This window comes from Nycticebus coucang, chromosome 12 (assembly GCF_027406575.1).
Source record: "Nycticebus coucang isolate mNycCou1 chromosome 12, mNycCou1.pri, whole genome shotgun sequence".
Classification (NCBI taxonomy): Eukaryota; Metazoa; Chordata; class Mammalia; order Primates; family Lorisidae; genus Nycticebus; species Nycticebus coucang.
This window is the reverse complement of record NC_069791.1, coordinates 50518695-50537586: the sequence shown is the minus strand read 5'-3', so window position 1 is coordinate 50537586 and position 18892 is coordinate 50518695. Positions and strand designations below refer to the sequence as shown.

Here is an 18892-nt window from a genome sequence, read left to right as displayed (position 1 = left end):
AAGAGGAAAATTATTTTTAGATGTTAAGAGGATGAACAGCATCTTAATTTTGCTTTGCAGGGTAAGAGAGACTTGCAAACCCTTTATTTCCTAGTGAGAGACTTATTGGTCATTTGTTTTCAATGCAATTCCCTTATTTACCATTAGGATACTTTCTAATAAACTAAATTTTTTCATCTTCTTGTCTTTTATTTTGTTTGTTTTCCTGAGTCCCGACCCCCTTCTTTCCTTTATGTAGATTCTCTTTCCCCATACTATAGAATGGTTTTAATATCTAAAAAGCAGCAACTATCTCATTATCTCTCCCTGCAACATGTTTTGTTGCAGGTGTAAATTTTCCTTTTATTTCTTACCTCTCAGGAATCCTCTGATTTTCCTCCCCGACTTCTACAATTTACCTAAAATAAGATTTTTTAACTCTCTAAAAATAGTTTTTTAAAAATAATTTAACCTTTTCATCAGAAGTTCTGAAATGTCAAATTTGGTGCCTCACCCTGAAATTTGCACAAGCATAGAAGTCATCCTCTTCCACAGACTGGTCAAAAATAATGGTAGTGGATCCATCGTATTCTAAGACAACACTCAAGGCTACAGATTCATTAAGGTTTAAGAGATGGAGACAAGCTTTTTCTGTAGAATAACTCTGCATCACAGAGGAAATCCATAGGATGTATCGCCTATGCAAAGAAAGTAACCAAGACTCTAAGCAAATGTAGGAGAAATGAAGAGCATCCACAAAAAGCAATTTCCTGAAACATACACATTTTTCACAGACAGTACCACAATCACTTGGATATTCGGAGAGTGGTGTCTTAGGGAAAAGATGTCAGTTCCTTTCCTACTTGCTTAAAATTTACAGGAAAAACAAGCAATTGATCTCAGAAGCTGAAATGGTAAAATAGAATCAAATTTTAACATGAAACATATTTAATAAGGTCAGTTTGCTAGCATTTTAGTATATGCAGAAAGTGTAATATGTCCTTACGGTTCTGAAACCACAGCAGCAGTAAAATGAAGCAAAAAGATGCTCATCAAGATGGTGGGCACCATTTTATCCCAACACCTGACCAATACAGACATAGAGGTAAGTAACTCGTTTGCTCTCTCTCATTAGAAACCAACTGCCTCAACTCCACTGTTCCTTCCTGTCTTCTTCTCTGCCTCTCTCTCTGTATGTTGCTGCTTTTATAGTCATACACAATGGAAGATCAATTACTTTTTGGCACAAGTATCATGAGACCCAGCAATCATATTTCGATCACTTCTCTTATTACTTCTCTAAGAGGTGTCACTTTATATACAACTTCCTGCTTAAGTTCACTGGACTGCTGCTCTGTGTTTGAAATCAGTAGCACAGCTGGGAAGGGAAGAAAGAGAAGAATAAAAGAAGTCATTGTACAACACTTAGGTGTTCATTCGTTTATTTTAGCACCTCATGCACAGGACTAACCATAGTATCAAAAGCATTACTACACAGTAATTAGCACTTGGAAGAAAAATACTTCTCCAAATAGCTGTTCCACACCAATTCCCAAAAGGTAAATTTTTCAGGCTTCTGAGAAAAGCAGTATAACTAATGCTGCCAAAACACATATGCAAACAGATATTTCAATATTGGCTTATTTTACAGATAACCAAAACTGTTAAGTTATTCTATTAGACTATCATAACACAGAATTCAACATTAAAAAAATCTTGCACAATGTAAGGGTAGACGGCACACCTTTCGGTGGGGGACACAACTACAAGAGGGACTTTATCTAACGAATGCAAATATTGCAACCTACTTGTGTGTATCCTCACGTTTACCTGAAATAAAAATAAATAAGTAGGGCGCCGGTCCCATATGCAGGAGGTGGCGGGTTCAAACCCAGCCCCGGCCAAAAAAACCACAATAAAAATAAATAAATAAGTAAAATAAAATAAATTTTAAAAGTTAATCTGTGTTCAACATTTAGTATGATTTTCTTAGTGAGGAGAGAGAGAGAAAACCCAAAAGGTTTTTACCATAAATTTGACTGCAAAACATTTCTACAAGGTACATGAACCATGCCAAAGAAACTGGAAATTTGACAGAGCCCCCAGTATGTTAATTCTCCCATTTGTCTTGTCTTCCCATCTCCCCCCTTTTTTTTTCGTTTTTTTGTAGAGACAGAGTCTCACTTAACCATCCTCGGTAGAGTGCCATCATGTCAACAGGACTCGCAGCAACCTCCAGCTCCTGGGCTTTCGCGATTCTCCTGCCTTAGCCTCCCGAGCAGCTGGGACTACAGGCGCCCGTCACAACACCTGGCTATTTTTTGGTTGCAGTTCAGCTGGGGCTGGGTTTGAACCCGCCACCCTTGGTATATGGGGCCGGCGCCCTACTCACTGAGCCACAGGCGCCACCCCCCATCTCCCTTTTAAAAAACATTCCTTTTAATTTAAGTATTTATGGAGATAATGCATGGTTTGAAGGAGGTGACACTAGGTAAGAAAAGACAGGAACTGATGTTAATCTTTTAGAAATATGCCTTCAAGTACAAAGGAAAGAACAACAAAAACAATTATAATACGGTAGCTAATGGAGGTCCCTGGAGGCATCCCTGAGGTTTAGGGAAGGTGGAAACAGGCCTTCCTTGTCAACTACATTTCATATTCTAGAGCAAAATTGTGTTCATAAAAAGCCTGATGAAGTTGTGCTCTCAGTAGAGTTGAGATGTTGCTCCCTTACCCATTCTCACTTAGATGCTTTGTTTTTGTCTTCCTTTCCTCTAACCCTTCATAGGAGTCCAACTCTACTACTAAGCTAATTAATCTTCAGTTTGGGGCCTGTCCTGCCCTGATACTTTTAAGGTTTAATTTCTTTACACTGGAACCTCCAACTGCTGGTCTCTGTTTTTGACCCTGTGATAAGTTGTTAGACTTACTATTGGAAACGCTCTTCCCACTTCACTGTCTATGTTCATAAGATAAACTAAGTCACTGGCTTCCAAAATAACTGAAATACAGCAACTTTTATTCACCAACTCCAAGAAAAATAGCACCACAAGGCAGATGGATAAATTGTTTATCCATCAGGCTGATAATCTAAAGCAATGGAACAGCTCTGAAGTATTTCTGCTTTTCCAAATGTAAAATGTTTATGCTGAGTAAATGACTGTATTGCTCTTAAATTTAATCAATACAATTTATCAAAAAAATATATGTTGTTATATATATTAAATTATCTTGCTAGCTAGCATATTTTCATGATATCTCTTTTTACAAATATGGCATACTCTTACATAACTTTATCTGACTTACATACATGGCCATTAGGTTAAAGGGCCATTATCTTAGAAAATTCAGATACGAATCCAACGATATCTATTGAGTACTTCTTATGGATCACCAATAGTGCTAGGTTCCTGAGACAATGAGATGAATACAACATGATTCTCTAAAAAAAACGTTTGCTTTCTGTTAGAGAAAGAAACAAAGAAAGGAAGAGAAGGAAGAAAGGAAGGAATGAAGGAAGATGGGGGGAGGAAGACAAGCATAGAGGGTGTGAGGATAGGAGAGGGGAAGGTAGAGAGGGAGAGCAAGGATGAAGGAAGGGATGGAATGTAGAAGAGGAAGCATATTTGCTCAGTGTCAGTATGAAGCAGGCAGAATGTGATGCACTGGTATTTATAGCAGCTCATTTAATCCTCAAAACATAATTTGAAATTTGTTAATATTGAACCAAGTCCTGGTGATAAACAGATGAATAAAACCAATTCTTTCCCAAGCCTACTCTGCAAGATTGTAAACATAAAGTGCAATGCCAGGTGACACCAAGAGTATTCTATATTTGAACTATGAGCAATGCTCTACAGAATCGAATTAAAACTAGAAGTGAGAAATTTGTGGAAGAATTTAATAAGGAGGTAATTTTAGGATTGTAAACAATAATGGTATGAAGTATTTCCCAAGTGGAGTAGAAATGGCAGAAACTGCTAATGAAGTTTATAGCTTTTTAAAGAACATTATAGAGTTATAACCAGCTATTGTGTGTTTAAGAAATAATTTTAAAGGCCGGGCACAGTGGTTCACATCTATAATCCTAGCACTAAGGGAGGCCAAGGCATGTGGATTGCCTGAGCTCACAGGTTTGAGACCAGTCTGAGCCTGAGCCAGACCTCATCTCTAAAAATAGCCAGGTACTGTGGCAGGCACCTGTAGTCACAGCTACTCAGGAGGCTGAAGCAAGAGAATTGCTTGAGCACAGAGAGTTTGAGGTTGTTATGAGCTATGACACCACATCACTCTACTAAGGGTGACAAAGTGAGACTCTGTCTCCAAAAAAACAAAAGAGATGCGTAGATGAAGGGATGATTTCAGTACGATCTATAAAGTATGAGGTGACCACAGTACAACAAAGAGATGATAGCCAGTAGACGGCTGAAATGATAAATCTGGGACTCTAGAAAAAAGCTGTAGATTTGGGAATCATTACTCAACAGAGATAATATTTACTATCATGGACAATGATAAAATTATACAGGGAACTCATTTATAAAGGGAAAGAAGACAGCCAATGATAAAGACTGGTGAAGATTTGTCTACCTTGCCACTTTGGCTGGGTGACGTCCATAGACATGGGACCATAAAGGTTTATATTCCAAGCACCACTGAGTTGAATCCAAGGCAAAGCCTTGAAAAGTTGTTTTGACATTATATGTTTTACAAAGTTTTTAAATAACAAAAACATTTTGTTGATGTTCCCAGGTGTGTAATTAGCCATAGTACATTTTAAAAGTCAAAATAAATATAAAATTTATTTCAGTTCCTGAAAATCCCTTGAACTTTTAGTTCACCTTAATGAAGTGTGTGAGCCAACTCTACAAAATAAGAGCATATTGCCTAAGACCAGTAATGAATAGGCGGTTAATTAAGCTTAAAAATAAACAGAGCTATTCAGTTCTTGATGGAATAACCCATTGAAAGAGAAATCACTTTTTCCTCAAAAAGAAATATGCTGCTTAAACAAGTGAAACTGCCCTCTTGTTCTCAGATGTTTATCTCTTGCATCAGTGATTGATGGAACTCTCAAGAAATTTCTAATCAGAAAGCCTACTTATGGATGAGTGGCTACAAAAAAGAAGTAATGGGGGTGGGGGGAAAAACAGCTTGGCTAATGAAGAGCCAGGTGAATACTTATAGTCTGACTGTGTTTGCAAAGCCACATTTTTTCAACTCTGCAATGTTCCACAGCATCAAAAGGTATTATTTTATCTTAAGGGTTCACTAATCCTAAATAATACTACTCCATCCAAGCAAACAGACTGCTAGACATATAAATAAATAGACAAATGTCAAATGTAGTCTTACTAAACACTACTTACCAATACAATAGTTCAGATATCTTTAAGTCTATAAATCTTTCCTTTACTAGAGAAAATATTAAAATCTCAAAGCCATGGGAGAATGAGGTGTGGAAAGGATGTATAATAACAAAAAAAATATGATGCAGCATTTGTAAGTATAAAATTCATCACTAAAACCATCATCTTTCTGGAAATTTTGCTGCTTTACTTAACAAAATATGGCTTTAACAAAACAGTCTCCAACTAATATTATATACAATCAACCCAGAGATTTTTTTCCATTGACTCAAAAATATTTATTGATGTATATTTTAGGTGTTCTAATTGGGTAGAAACCAATAAAATAATATATTGCTTCTTTTTTTAAATATAGTGATATACTTGGTTGGATAAACGTAAAAATAACTCCAAACTCTATAAGTACAATGATAGAGAAAAATGTATTTTAGGAAATTTCCTACCTGGAAGAAGGTAGGATCAAAGAGGATTCCACAAAAGAAGTGCCACTTGAGAATTCTCAGTGATGAAGAATGGAAGAAGAATGAAGGGCCTGTAGGGAAGTGGGAAAGAATTGCGGCCTTCTAGACAAGAAAGTTGGAAAGGGCCCTGAAGGGACATGAGGAATTTTGCTTGGGCGTGACCCAGTTAACTGAGAATATGCTGTTCCTGTGATACAGAACCTCTAACCTGTGACCCATGTCCTCTAGCCCATGAATGATCCCCCCATAAAACAGAGCCAGTGATCCGCCTACAAAACAAAGGTAAGGATCCCAGCACAGAACAACGCATACCATAGCACAAACATTGTGAGACTAACACACATGCCATACCATCACTAGTAAAATAAGGCTAAATAATTAATACAGAGTAAAGAAAATCAGATTTACATGACAAATGAAGTAATCCACAACCAATAAAGGCCTAAGGAGAACCAATGGGAATTCTTACAGATAAATGTAGGAAGAATTGGGATGAAAGTACTAATATTGGTAGATGGCGTCTATAAGATGCCTCCTTTCACTCGAGAGGAAGACCCTTTCCCACTCTCCTGGAAATCTATGTTTATCTTTGCTTTTCTCTGAATAAAAATTACATTTACCTCTTTGCTGTAATGGTGTCCCAGCTGCCTCATTTTTCCACTCTCCTAGTTTCTTGCTCTCTCTTTGACTAAACTGAACCTGCTAGTTCTGCTAGATGAACCCGGTCTATAAAACAGCTTGGAGGTGAATTCTCACCTGTAACACTCAGGTTTTTAATTTTATTTTTATTTAAAAACCACAGGTCTTAATCTCATGTTATATTCCATAGCCAGGACTTACTTCACATTGAGCTCAAGTAAGCTAGATGCTGCAGCAATAAATAAAGCATAGAAGAAGTTAAGTTATGAAACTGAGACCACAGAAAATTTAATTTTGAAATCTGGATGTTAGGTTTAAGGGTTGAGGTATGCATTTTCCTTTCTTCCTCAGTGTGAGAGGGAATAAATGTTAGCTAACCTGGTATTCTGGGTACCTCTGAGTTGGTAAAACTCTCCCTTCTTCTGTCATGAACTCTTAGGTTGATAACAGATACTAGGTTGATTAAGTGGTTCTGTGAAGAACAGGAGAGGCACTGGGAAGTTGTATTTCTATTTTCTTTGTATCTTTTCCTCTTTCTTGCTAAATAGTAAAATAAAGCGAAATAACCTTAGTTGGGGTAGTCCTGATCCACTTCACTATGATCTGAGCAATCTCCAAGATGACACAGGAGAGAGGACCCCGAAGCTGGTCCATTTAAAGGCCAAGTGGGTTGTTGGGTGTCATGTGAAAAGAAACTCAAGAGTGAGCCCACAGATGAAGGCAAAGCATCTTTATTAAGATAGAATGGAAAAGAGGAAACATGGCTGCCATGAAGCAGCATGGTATGCGGCTGGCTGCCCTGTTTCTAGGCTTGTCTCTTGGCTGCAGAGGCAGGATTGTCAGTGAATTTCTTGGGAGAGGGGTAGAGAGTTACATAGGAGCAATTTAAACCACATAGAGCAATTTCTGGGAGTTGCCATGGCTTTTGTAAACTGTTAGGATGCCAGTGGGAGATTCTTTTAGCTAAGGCATGATAACTAGCATATAATGAGCAGTGAAGGTAACCTGAGGTCATTTCCCACCTGGCTCTAACTGGTTTTGGCAGGTTTCATAATACCTTGGGGTTCAGTATCTTAAAACCATCTGGAGTTACCCTTCTGGCCTGGACACTTAGCTCACTGTGATTAATGTGGTGATATTTAGAAGATTATAACCATACTTGACTCTTGGCACTTTGTTTTCTCAAATTTCACACAACTGTCTTTCTACCACTTTGGAATACAACAGTGATACAGTGATAACACATTTAGCGGAAATAAGTTGTATTGCAATGGCCTGAGTAATATTTACCAAAGTACTTTTTACATCCTGTTTGACGTGGGACAATCCAAATTTCCTTCTGACTCTGACAGGTTCTTCTAACAATAAATATCAAGTATAGTAAACTGAATCACTGTTATGACTTTCATGGAATAGGATATGACATAATTCAATAATTTGGCTCAATTGCTATTTTACAATTAGTCGATTCATTCATTGTTGATCATTCATTTTCTAAGGATACCTCCAAGGCAGATAACCACTTTGTTAACTACGCATAACACTTGTGAGCTCTTCCTGTTCCTTGTGTCCTTGGACTCTTGTCAATGCCTATAACCTATGCACTTCTTGCAAAGCTCTCCATCCAATTAACTGAGTAAAGATATAAAAAGCAGGATAATTTATGTAAAATAATTTGTCATTCATTTAACAAATAATTACTGGATACCTAATATGTACCAGACATTAAAAAAAAGTACTGAGAATTCAACAGTTAAGTAACAAGACATATACGATTCCCACTTTCAGAGATTTTACAGCTTAATGAGAGAGACATTTTTGAAACCAATTGTACAATGTGAAAAGTGCCATGATAGCAGCAGTGTTAGGTACAAGAGGAGCAGTTAAGAATGGTGTCTACCCCATCCCCGAGCAGCAGGGAGGGCTACCTTCTTAAAATTGTGATATTTCATGTGAAATACAGGTATGCATTCATAATGGGACAATATGTCTGTTACAGCAGGTCTCTGCTATAGTTTGAATGTATCCCGCAGAAGCACACGTTAGAAATTTAATCTCGATATAACAGTATCGGGAGTTGGGGCCTTCTGGGAAGGTGATCTGGTCCTGAGGGCTCTGTCTTCATGAATGGATTAATGATGAGTATAAAAGGGCTGTGAGTTTGAGCTCTTGCTGTCATCCTTTTTTTGCCCTTCTCCCATGATATGACGTGGGAAGAAGTCCCTTGCCAGAGGTCAGCCCCTGGATCTTGGACTACTCAAGGGCTGTGAACCAATACATTTAGGCACTCGGTTACAGCAGCATAAAACAGAGTAAGGCAGCCCAAATCAAAGTAAAAAGTATGTTGCAGCTTATAAGTAAGAGAGCCTACTTATCAAGTACGAGGATTCAGAGTAGCCAATTTGTCTGAAGACAGAAAGAGAAAGTAAGAGATAGGAAGACTGGAGGCAAAAAGAAAACTGAAATGCCAAATTATAAGGCCATTTTGTTTTTACTTTGCCTAAATGTCGATTGAAATCCATTAAAATGGTTTAGGTATGAGAGAGACAGGAAGACTTTTTTAATTGAGAGCTAAATTTTTTAAAAGTTCCAGGACTGATATTATTTATTCAAGTTAATCAAATAAAATTTTCAGAAAACCTGGGATAAACTTGCTTTTTCACATCCGACAATCCAGCCAGCATTACTTCAGCATGTACGATTCTCATTCCTCCTTATGGAGGGAATGTTTGGTGAGTTGTTTAATGTACCTTTTAAAGTTTACTAATGAATTTATGCTTGGAGAAAATATTAGCTAGACAAAAGATTTAGAAGGCAAAAGAAGGAAAGCAACAATTATTGAGCATTTATTATATGCCATGCTTTGCCAGGCACATCATCTCATGCAAATTAAGACTAGAAAAAGGGAAGTAATGAGGAGTGTATTGCATTAAATAACAACTAACTCTGTACCCGGTAACTTCAGACATGGATTAAAGTCCCTAAATGGAGTCATAAGACAGGAAACAAGGTATGGATGTTTCTGCGAGGAATAGCTTTCCTAAAGTTCTACAGAACTTTTGTCTTGCCAATATGGGAATATTTTTGATCTCTGTGATAACAGGGCAGGATTTCTCAATCTTGTCACTTTTGACAATTTGGGCTGGATAATTTTCTAAGTCTTTGTCAGGAGGATGGTGCTATGCATTGTAGATGTTTAGCAGTATCCCTGGCCTCTACTCAGTAGATATCGGCAGCACCTTCCCCAGCTGTGACTATCAAAAACATCTCTCTGGTCATTGTCAAATGTCCCCTGGATGGTAAGATTATCCCAAGTTAAGAACTATTAGAGTAATGCTTCTCAAACAATGATGTAAGAATATCTGAGAAAAAGATACTGATGTTGGTGACAGAGTTTGTATTAATCCTTGATGAATTAAGGAAAACTGACAGCTCATTCTGAGCTTATATTCTTTCTACATGTTTGATATCAAATGTCCTTTCTCTTATAGACTAATAATAAAGATAAATGGTTATATTCTCGTATTTTTTTTATTTCCTTACTTGGCAAAATAAAAGGTCAACCATCTTGTCAAATTCCTAATTTTGATTTTATATTATTTTATTGGCCTATGGAATAAAAAGACCAGGTACTTTCATCTGTAGAGGAAATTTCTTGGCTACCTCATCAAAAGAGAAATATTTTATGACATCCGGGTAAAAATATCTGGGCTGATTCTGATCAAATGGGAGTAGCAGAGTTTGCCTTAGAATCTAGTACATTTCATTCTATCCCCTCCCGAAAAACCTTATTCTATCACTTGTAAATACACTCTAATAATAATGCTGAAAGTGTTAACTATTCTAGAGTATGTGTGTTTTAATACAAAATAAATGAATATTGAAAAACATTTTGAAGCCCAAAGAAAAGTTTCTCTAATAGTAGAATTTTAGGCACAGGAACCTGTATAGACACTTAGGGGCAAGGGAACGAAGTTAAATTATAATAATTTTTGTTTTTTAATTAAGAAATAATGTAATTTTTATACAAAAATCTAAAAAGATTCACTATACCTGCATAATAAGGAAGACAAATGCACAGTTTTTATTTTTCATAATATTCAAAATTGCTTTTTTTATTTTGAAACTTACAAATGCTCCCTTTTAACAGATTTAACACAATTCTATTAAGATGATGATGTGTTCCAGGGCACCTGTGTCAAGCAAGTACCATGAGTGGCCTTCCTGGACACTTAGCTCACTGTGTCCAGGATCTGTGCTATTCTAGGACTTTTTACAAAGAACCAAGGCACTGTTTTTTGTCTGGCCTGTAGAATCACATGTTTCTCTATCCCTGTGTATTCTATCTGGTTACTTACCCTTTTATTCCCATTTCTTTGATGCACAAAGGTTCACTTATTCCCTCTGTTGCCAATTGGAAAAGTTGTTATATGCTCACCAAGGAGTATTTGAATAAGAGAGAACAGATATTGTGCTGAGAACTCTCCTGAGAGCCCCTCACAGCTGTAAAATAATTGCATTAAGACTAGACTGAAGAAGCTTCAAAGTTACAATGACCATTTGAGCAAATGGAAGAGAATGCATCTTTGGGGAGAGGTAATCTTTGTCCTAATAATTTCACAAAATCGTGAATATGACTCCCAAAAGCCCAGGAACCTTTCTTTGAATACTAAATAAAGAAGTACGTGGTACTTTCTCAGATTCCTAACATTAGGGCTGCTACTGCTCTATATAGTAACTTTGTGCAAAGAAAAACGAACCTCTTTTTCCAGGGTTATGGCAATATGTGCCCAAGCATAACATTTGTTCAGTAGAGTATAAGCTGGGTTTCTGGGTCTTCAGGTCAATTTACTTTATTTATATATAAAAATATATAAATATGTGTATATAAATGTACATATATATCTTATATATCTTGTTTATTTGTTAATTTGTTTTCCCTACTAAAAACAAGGGCAAAAAATTATGTTATCCTAACTCTTTAAAGGTTGCTTGGTTCTGAATATATGATCAATTAGTGGTTATTAAATGAATAATTCTAGGATCTCATCTCCTATTTTCCCTGCCTTCATCTTAGAATCAGCCATTTCTCCAACTTCAGGTTCCTTTGAAAGGAGGAGAATATCTGGAAGTCGAGATATAGGTGTTCTGTGTGCTCATTACTGCTGAAGCATGTTATACTAATATCTAGCCCCTCTAAGCAGACAGAGAACCGGCAAAAGTAGATAATAGATAGATAGATCGACTCTGAGTTCTCTCTGATGCCTATAATTCTAATCTACTGAGGGTTATTCTGGCTTTCTAGCTTTCCATGTTTATAGTACATAACCCAGTTGAAGGAAAACCTGGCAGTTACCATCTGTGTTGCCTTTATTTACTTGCTCAATTAATGTAATTCTTTTCTCAGTGTAATGAATCTCCAAACCATCCTTAGACATCTCGTCTACCTCCCAGTTCCTCAGTCAGGCTCACTGTGCTTCTGCCCAGCTGTCCCTCTCTGCCTCAGCACCCTGCATGCTTCTAAGAAGCTTCCACATATGCTGCCCCTTGCCTTGAATCCAGACACCTTCATACCAGGAAAGAAAGAAGGAAAGGAAAAATAGGAAGAGAATATAAGAAGAGAAAATATAGGAAGAGAAAGGGGCAGTGGGAAGTCTTTAGATTTCTTTATTTATTATTTTTCTTGGGAGTTTATAGACTACTTTTGTAAAGTCAATATTGTTTCTTGACTCCATTTTTTTTCTTTGTAAAAAATATCCGTGACTATCTTCTAAGCTTTTCATTTGAGCCACGGTGCTAATTGTATATAAAGAGACATCAATGTTGAACACATTCAGGAACAAGGTACGAAAGAATGATTGAAGAATGATTAGCCTGTACTGTAGTGGACACTGCCTACAGTTACAGAATTGACTATTTGGAAAAGAGTTAAGCAACATAGAAGCATCATTTCAGACAACATTTTTCAACCCTATTTCTTACTTCTCAGCCTCTAAACATTTTTTTTCTAGTCTTAGATTATTTTATTTTATTTTTAATTTCAGAATATTGCAGGGGTACACACATTTTGGTTACATACACAAACATAATTTGTTTTTGTACATTTTAAGTCAAAGTTATAAGTGTGCCTTTCACCCAGAATGTGTGTTGCAGTTAGGTGTGAATTTAGCCAACTGCTGCCCCTCCCTGCTACCTATTTGATTCCTGTTGAGTTTTTGCTTCCATGTGTTCAGATAAGTGTTGATTAACTAGTTCCAGTTTAGTATTTAGTAGATATGGTGTTCTTCCATTCTTGCAATACTTTACTTAGAAGAACAGTTCCATCCAGGTTGTTACAAAAGATACTAGATCACCATTTTTTTTTTCTGAGTAGTACTCCATGGTATACATATGTCATTTTATTAATCCACTCATGTATTGATGGGCACTTGGGTTGATTCCACATGTTAGCAATTGTGAATTGTGCTGCTATAAACATTTGAGTGCAAATAAGTGTCTTTGTGATAAAATGTCTTTTTTTCCTTTGGGTAAATACCCAGTAGTAGGACTGTTGGTTCAAATGGTAGGTCTACTTTTAGTCTTTGAGATATCTCCATACTAAATTCCTTAGAGGATATATTATTTTGCAATCGCACCAACAGTGTATAATTTTTCCTTTCTCTCTGCATCCACATCAGCACTTGTTGTTTTGGGACTTTTTGATAAAAGCTATTCTCACTGCATTTCCTTAAATCAAACAACCCCATTAAAAAGTGGACAAAAGAAGTGAACAGAAGCTTTTAAAATAAAGATAGTGTAATGATCAACAAATAAATGAAAAAATGCTTAACATGTCTAGTCATCAGGGAAATGTAAACAATTACTAACAGTGGAGGAGACTATTTCTCTTCACCTATCCATTACTTGGGTAAGAACATTCACTATCAGATCCCAAGAAGTCTTCACATACTCCCTAACCTAATCCATAAAGACTCTTGTCCTTTCTCTCCCAGAAAGCTATGCTTATGTTGGCATCCTACCTTCATTCCTCAAAATGTTAAGAACTGTGAAGACTCTAAAATCTTTATCCTAGTAGCAAGTTAACTGTTTCATGAATACTTACAGAAGACAGGAGACTCCTGGGCCAGAGGAAAAGGAAATTTGTTATTCATGCATAGCAGGAAATACGAGTTGCATTTTTGCTTTGATTCCCCTTGTCCATCCAATTTCTAAGTATTTATTTTATAATTCACTATCTTAGGTAGGAACATTTCAAAGTATTCTTTTGAGTTTTCCACATATACAATGAAATCATCTTTAAGTAATGTCAGTTTCACTTTTATTTATGGAGAAAATTTTTCAGATCATAATTGCAGAAGGAGAAACTCAGATTCTAATTACACACATGAATTATCTCTTTCCGCTGACTCATTAATTTATCATATTTACTGAGTACCTCCTATGTACCAGAGACTGAGAATCAACATTTTAAGAAGGAAAAAGCTGGGATTTTAATCGCGTCTCAGGGGAAAAAAGGCATTATTGATTGTAAATTAAGATATATTGATATTTACTGACTAGAAAAGGAGAGAGATTTTTTTGTAGTATAAAATTCGTAAAAAGAATTTGTTGCTTATTTCTTAGGTAAAATATACTTAATGGATTTAGTGTTGCACTTTTCGCTACATTAAATAAAAATTCAATGAAAAGCAGATGTGTGAAAGGGATTCACCATTGTCCAAACTAATAAATAAAATTTTAATATACTAAATTAAATAAATATAGTACTTTAAATTGTGCTGTTAATACTGAAAAATAAGATATCTAAAACATGACTATTATGTTGATATAATAATGAAAATATTTATAATTATGTTTCATACATTTGGCCAGGTGTGGTGGCTCATTCCTGTAATCCCAGCACTCTGAGAGACCAAGGTGAGCGGATTGCCTGAGCTCAGGAGTTCCAGACCAGCCTGAGTAAGAGCAAGACCCCATCTCTACTAAAAAACAAACAAACAAAAACAACTAGCTGGGTATTGTGGCGGGGGCCCATAGTGCCAGCTACATGCGAGGCTGAGGCAAGAGAAACACTTGAGCCCAAGAGTTTGAGGTTGCTGCGAGCTATGACACTATGGCATTCAACCCAGGGTGACAAAGTGAGACTCTGCCTCAAAAAAAAAGAGTTTCATACATTTGAGTAAATTAGGCAATATTGCTAGTTATAAAGTATTCAAGAAGCGGAGTATATTGTGTTTAAAGTATGTTGTCTGATGTCTGATAAGGTTCAAATCTAACTGCTTTTACTTGTAAACATACTGGGGAAGTTGAAATTTCTTGAAAATCAGTTTTCTAATCTGTAAAATGACAAAAATAATGGTATCTATCTCATACGATTCTTAGAAGGATTAAATGAACTATTGAAGAAAAATTCTTGGCACCTAGTAAAAACTTAATAAATGTTAGGACATAAAAAGTGAGATGAAAAACTGGACTTAAGCAAATTGAGTCTGACCTGGCCTCATGTCTGAGTTTGTAGAATGTGGCCATTGTATAATACAATCTCTATAATTTTATGTATGTTTATGGTGCCTATTTCTATGGTTAGACTAATTGACATTCCAAGCCAGAGACAGGATTAATTGTTTGAAAAAGGAAGCGGTCATTTGCGTTTCCAGGGCATTTATTTGCATTTTAAGAAGGCAGAAAGAGCTCGAATATTTTGCCATGAACTGGACTCTGCCTAAATGATCTGGCATTGTTTAAAATACTAAAATAATATTTGGTTATTTAGTACAACACAAAAGTGGGGGAAATGCTTTCTTACTTAACTCCTTCTCTGTGAGTCAAAGAAAGAAGAAATAAACAAAGAAACAAAAAATCCAGGTGCTACTGAGCTCTAAAAGGCCAAGCATGTCTTATATAAAGTAAAGATTATACAAATATGAAAGCACTTATGAAAGACAAGGAAATGGTCTAGAGCCTACATAACACTAAGGTCTTTGTTAAGAGCCTTTTAAAGATCTGCTTTGTATATATTTCCTTTTGCCCATTGACAAGAAACTAATTGATTCAAAACATTATAAAGTATTATAAAGAGCTACCAAGGCTGTTATTGCACATCAAAGAAAGAAAGAGAAAGAAATAGAGCGTTTTTTGTTTTTTTTTTTTTTGCAGTTTTTGGCCGGGGCTGAGTTTGAACCCACCACCTCCGGCATATGGGGCCAGCCCCCTACCCCTTTTAGCCACAGGCACTGCCTTTTTTTTTTTTTTTTGGTAACCTCTTTATGTGCCAAGATATCCCTAATCAAGAATAATGTGCTCTTATTTTTAATCATGTGCTAGTTTTGAAGAAAAATGCAACACAAATTAATGCCTCGTAGAGTGAAACTTTTGGTGGCCCAGCTAATCAAGTCATTTAGTATTACCTGTGAATCTTTTTACTTTTCCAAAGTTTTATCTTATTACATCAATAAAATTAAGGACATTATAAATGATTTCCTCCACTGCCTCTTACAAATTTTCAAATATATTTGAATTCATTTTTCCTGAACTCTTTTTTGATTGTAGTAAGAATAGTTAACATGAGATCTATCATTTTAATGAAATTTTGGGTGTAATACACTATTGTTGACGGTAAGCACAATAGTGTACAGCAGATCACTAGATCTCATTCATCTTGTACAAATGAAACTCTCTATTCATTGACCAATAGTTCCCATTTCCTCCTCCCCATCAGCATAGCCCCATTCTGCTCTCTGTTTCTGAGTTTCGCTATTTTGAATACTCTATATAAATGGAATCATGCCATAGTTGTCTTAAAATAAAGTGCTCCTTTATTTTAGGCCAATTCTTCCACTTGCATTTTAGATCCCACTCTGTTCTTGTCTTTGAAGCCTAGTTTCATTAATATATTTTTGTTCATTTCAGATTAATGTGAGGGTACAAACAAATAGATTACAATGTTTACACATTTGTTAGGTAGAGTCCTTGTTGTAATTATGCCGTGTTTTGTTAATAATTAATCCATGGCTGAAATAAGCTAATGTTTTGAATCAATTAGTTTTTGCATCATCTGATTAATGAGAATACCTCATCTAGATAATGTCTTTGTAACATGGAATTGAACATAAAAACAGCGAGAAATAGATAACAGTGCTTCCTGTTTCAATATAAGTCAAATCACGTTCACTTTCCTCTGAATCACAATACCCAGGACTATTAATTTCTACTTAATGAATGCTATTGACATGAAACCCAAGGCTTCTGGGGCAGACTGGGATGACCTACCTTGCATGGGGTTTACTGAACTGATAAAGGTCAACATTCTAAAGAAAGAAAAGGGGTCCTTTTGGTGTGGGGACCTGGTACTCTTTGCTTTATAAGGACTTATAAATTCACACAGCTTTAATATAACACAAATTTTCTATTTAGAGCTTAATTTACAATAACAAAGTCTGCACTCAACAAATTCTGTAACAAAGCAAGAGGTTTAAAAAAAATGTTTTCCCCTCTTCAGACCTAGTAGACTTCTTTTAATTTCTCAAATACAAAGGACTTTCTCATCATAAGACTTTCACCCATGCTATGATCTAAGACTAAGATGCTTCATTCCAAACATTTGCACTGATACAGAATAATACTGGGCTGACCACTGCTAAATGTACTGTGAATATTTTTTAAAAATGGAATGATAAGCTCAGAACTGTAAATCAGCCCTTCTCATCCAGTTTTCTATCATAGAACTGATCCCTAATTCCCCAACGTATCCATTGTATATAGTGAATTAACTTCTCTGCTGTGCATCCAGAATAGTATTGTGCATGCACCATCCTTGAAAGTATTCATAAAAAAATCACTCAAATCATTTTCTGAGGCACTGAGTTCTTTCATATAACCCTGTTTAAAAGACTGCTCTAAATTATTTGCTGAAGACATGCGTTGAAAACCAACTACTTTCAATTATCTTGTGAAAACTCCCATTTATTGTAGAGCAATCCTAAAATCAAAACACTCCATTATTACATGTCCTTAAACAGAGGTTGAATAATTTTTATGTGAGGAAAAATTTTTTAAATAGCTGACTTCAGTAAAATGTTGGAAAAGCTAAAGTGTTTCATAAAGCAAAGTCCTATAATAACTAACGTCATTACTGAACATTTACCATGTGCCAGACACTTCTAAGTGTTGTATATGTGCCCCTCATTTGAGGCTCACTCTTAGTTCTAGGAGATGATTACTGTTACTATTAGACCCATTTTATAGATGAGGAAACTGAGGCATAAAGGGATGAGTTAATTTATTCAAAGAAATACAGCTACGAAGCAGCAGATCTAGGATAAGAAGTCAGCAGGCTGTCTCAAACACTAAGGAATGTTGATTTCTCAGGCTGCACACATCACCTCGTCTGCTCTAACACTCAAATATTTATATTCTAACCCTGAAATTTTCAATGACTCTGGAATTCTTACGTTATCTCCCAAGCTTTGTTTTCTTCAGTTGATTCAGTCTCTTATGGTGAAATTAGTCTCTAAGTAAATTTCTAGTTCTAGCCCCTTAAAATTTAATTAACATAAAAGTCTCTCCACATGATTGAACTCACATTTCAGCTGGAGATCCTGGGATATAGAAGGAAAATTTCAATTTAAACTTTTTTTTCCCCACATAAACTACTTGTATTAAAATAGATTATGTGTGGACAGGAGCTATACGTTATCTGGGTTCTGACAATTAATTTTGCAAACTTGTCACTATAGGCTTATGATGGCAACACTGTACAAACAGCTTGGTAAAGTTTTGTAACCTTAGTATATCAGTATCTCACAGCTGTGTTTGTGTAAACATGTGACTGTCTTGCTAAGTGGCATTCATTATTGTCATGTGTTTTTGTGTGCCATTGTGAGAATGTCAGAGCTTGAATCAGAGCGATGAACAAACATTCAGAAATTTCTTGTTAAACTTGCAAGAGTGGAAGTGAAATCAGGGACATGGTATTCCAAGTTTATTGGGATAGTGTCATAAAGAAAAAGGCAGTGTACAAATGGATTAAATGTTTTACTGAGGGGAGAGAAAGGATCACTAAAGAGAGGTCAGGGCAGAGGTCTGGAGCTGCAAAAATTTGGTGAATTATGTCGTCAAAGTCTCCAGCTGCCCGTGAGAAGCATCGCAGACCAAATAAACATCAATACAGAAAAAGCTAGGAAAATGTTAACTGAAAATCTTGGCATGAGAAAGGTGTATGTTAAAATGGTCCCAAAGGACCTCACCAATTAACAGCAAAGGAGAGTTGAAGTTTTCCCAGAGCTTGTGGAGAGAGGAGACAATATGTTGATCCATGTTATCACTGGTGACGAAACATACGTGTATCAGTATGATCCTGAAACAAAGTGTCAAAGTGCCCAATGGAAGTCAGCCAATTCTCCACTGCCCCCAAAATTCTGTGAGTCCAAATCAAGAGTCAAATGA

At 36.1% G+C, this 18892-nt stretch overlaps 2 protein-coding genes across 2 annotated transcripts in view; both read right to left on the bottom strand.

Annotated features, from left to right (window-relative positions):
* The window catches only part of LOC128562576 (ovostatin homolog 2-like), a 42516-nt gene extending 41466 nt beyond the window's left edge, over positions 1-1050 (bottom strand). The window contains 2 exon segments of the mRNA XM_053557649.1: positions 494-677; positions 986-1050. Of these exon segments, the coding sequence (XP_053413624.1) occupies positions 494-677; positions 986-1050 (249 nt within the window).
* A 250-nt stretch (positions 1051-1300) lies between these two features.
* Positions 1301-18892, bottom strand: part of KLRB1 (killer cell lectin like receptor B1) — a 51977-nt gene continuing 34385 nt past the window's right edge. The window contains exon 6 of the mRNA XM_053557647.1: positions 1301-1357. Within this exon, the coding sequence (XP_053413622.1) occupies positions 1318-1357 (40 nt within the window). The 3' untranslated portion in view covers positions 1301-1317. The remainder of the gene's footprint in view (positions 1358-18892) is intronic.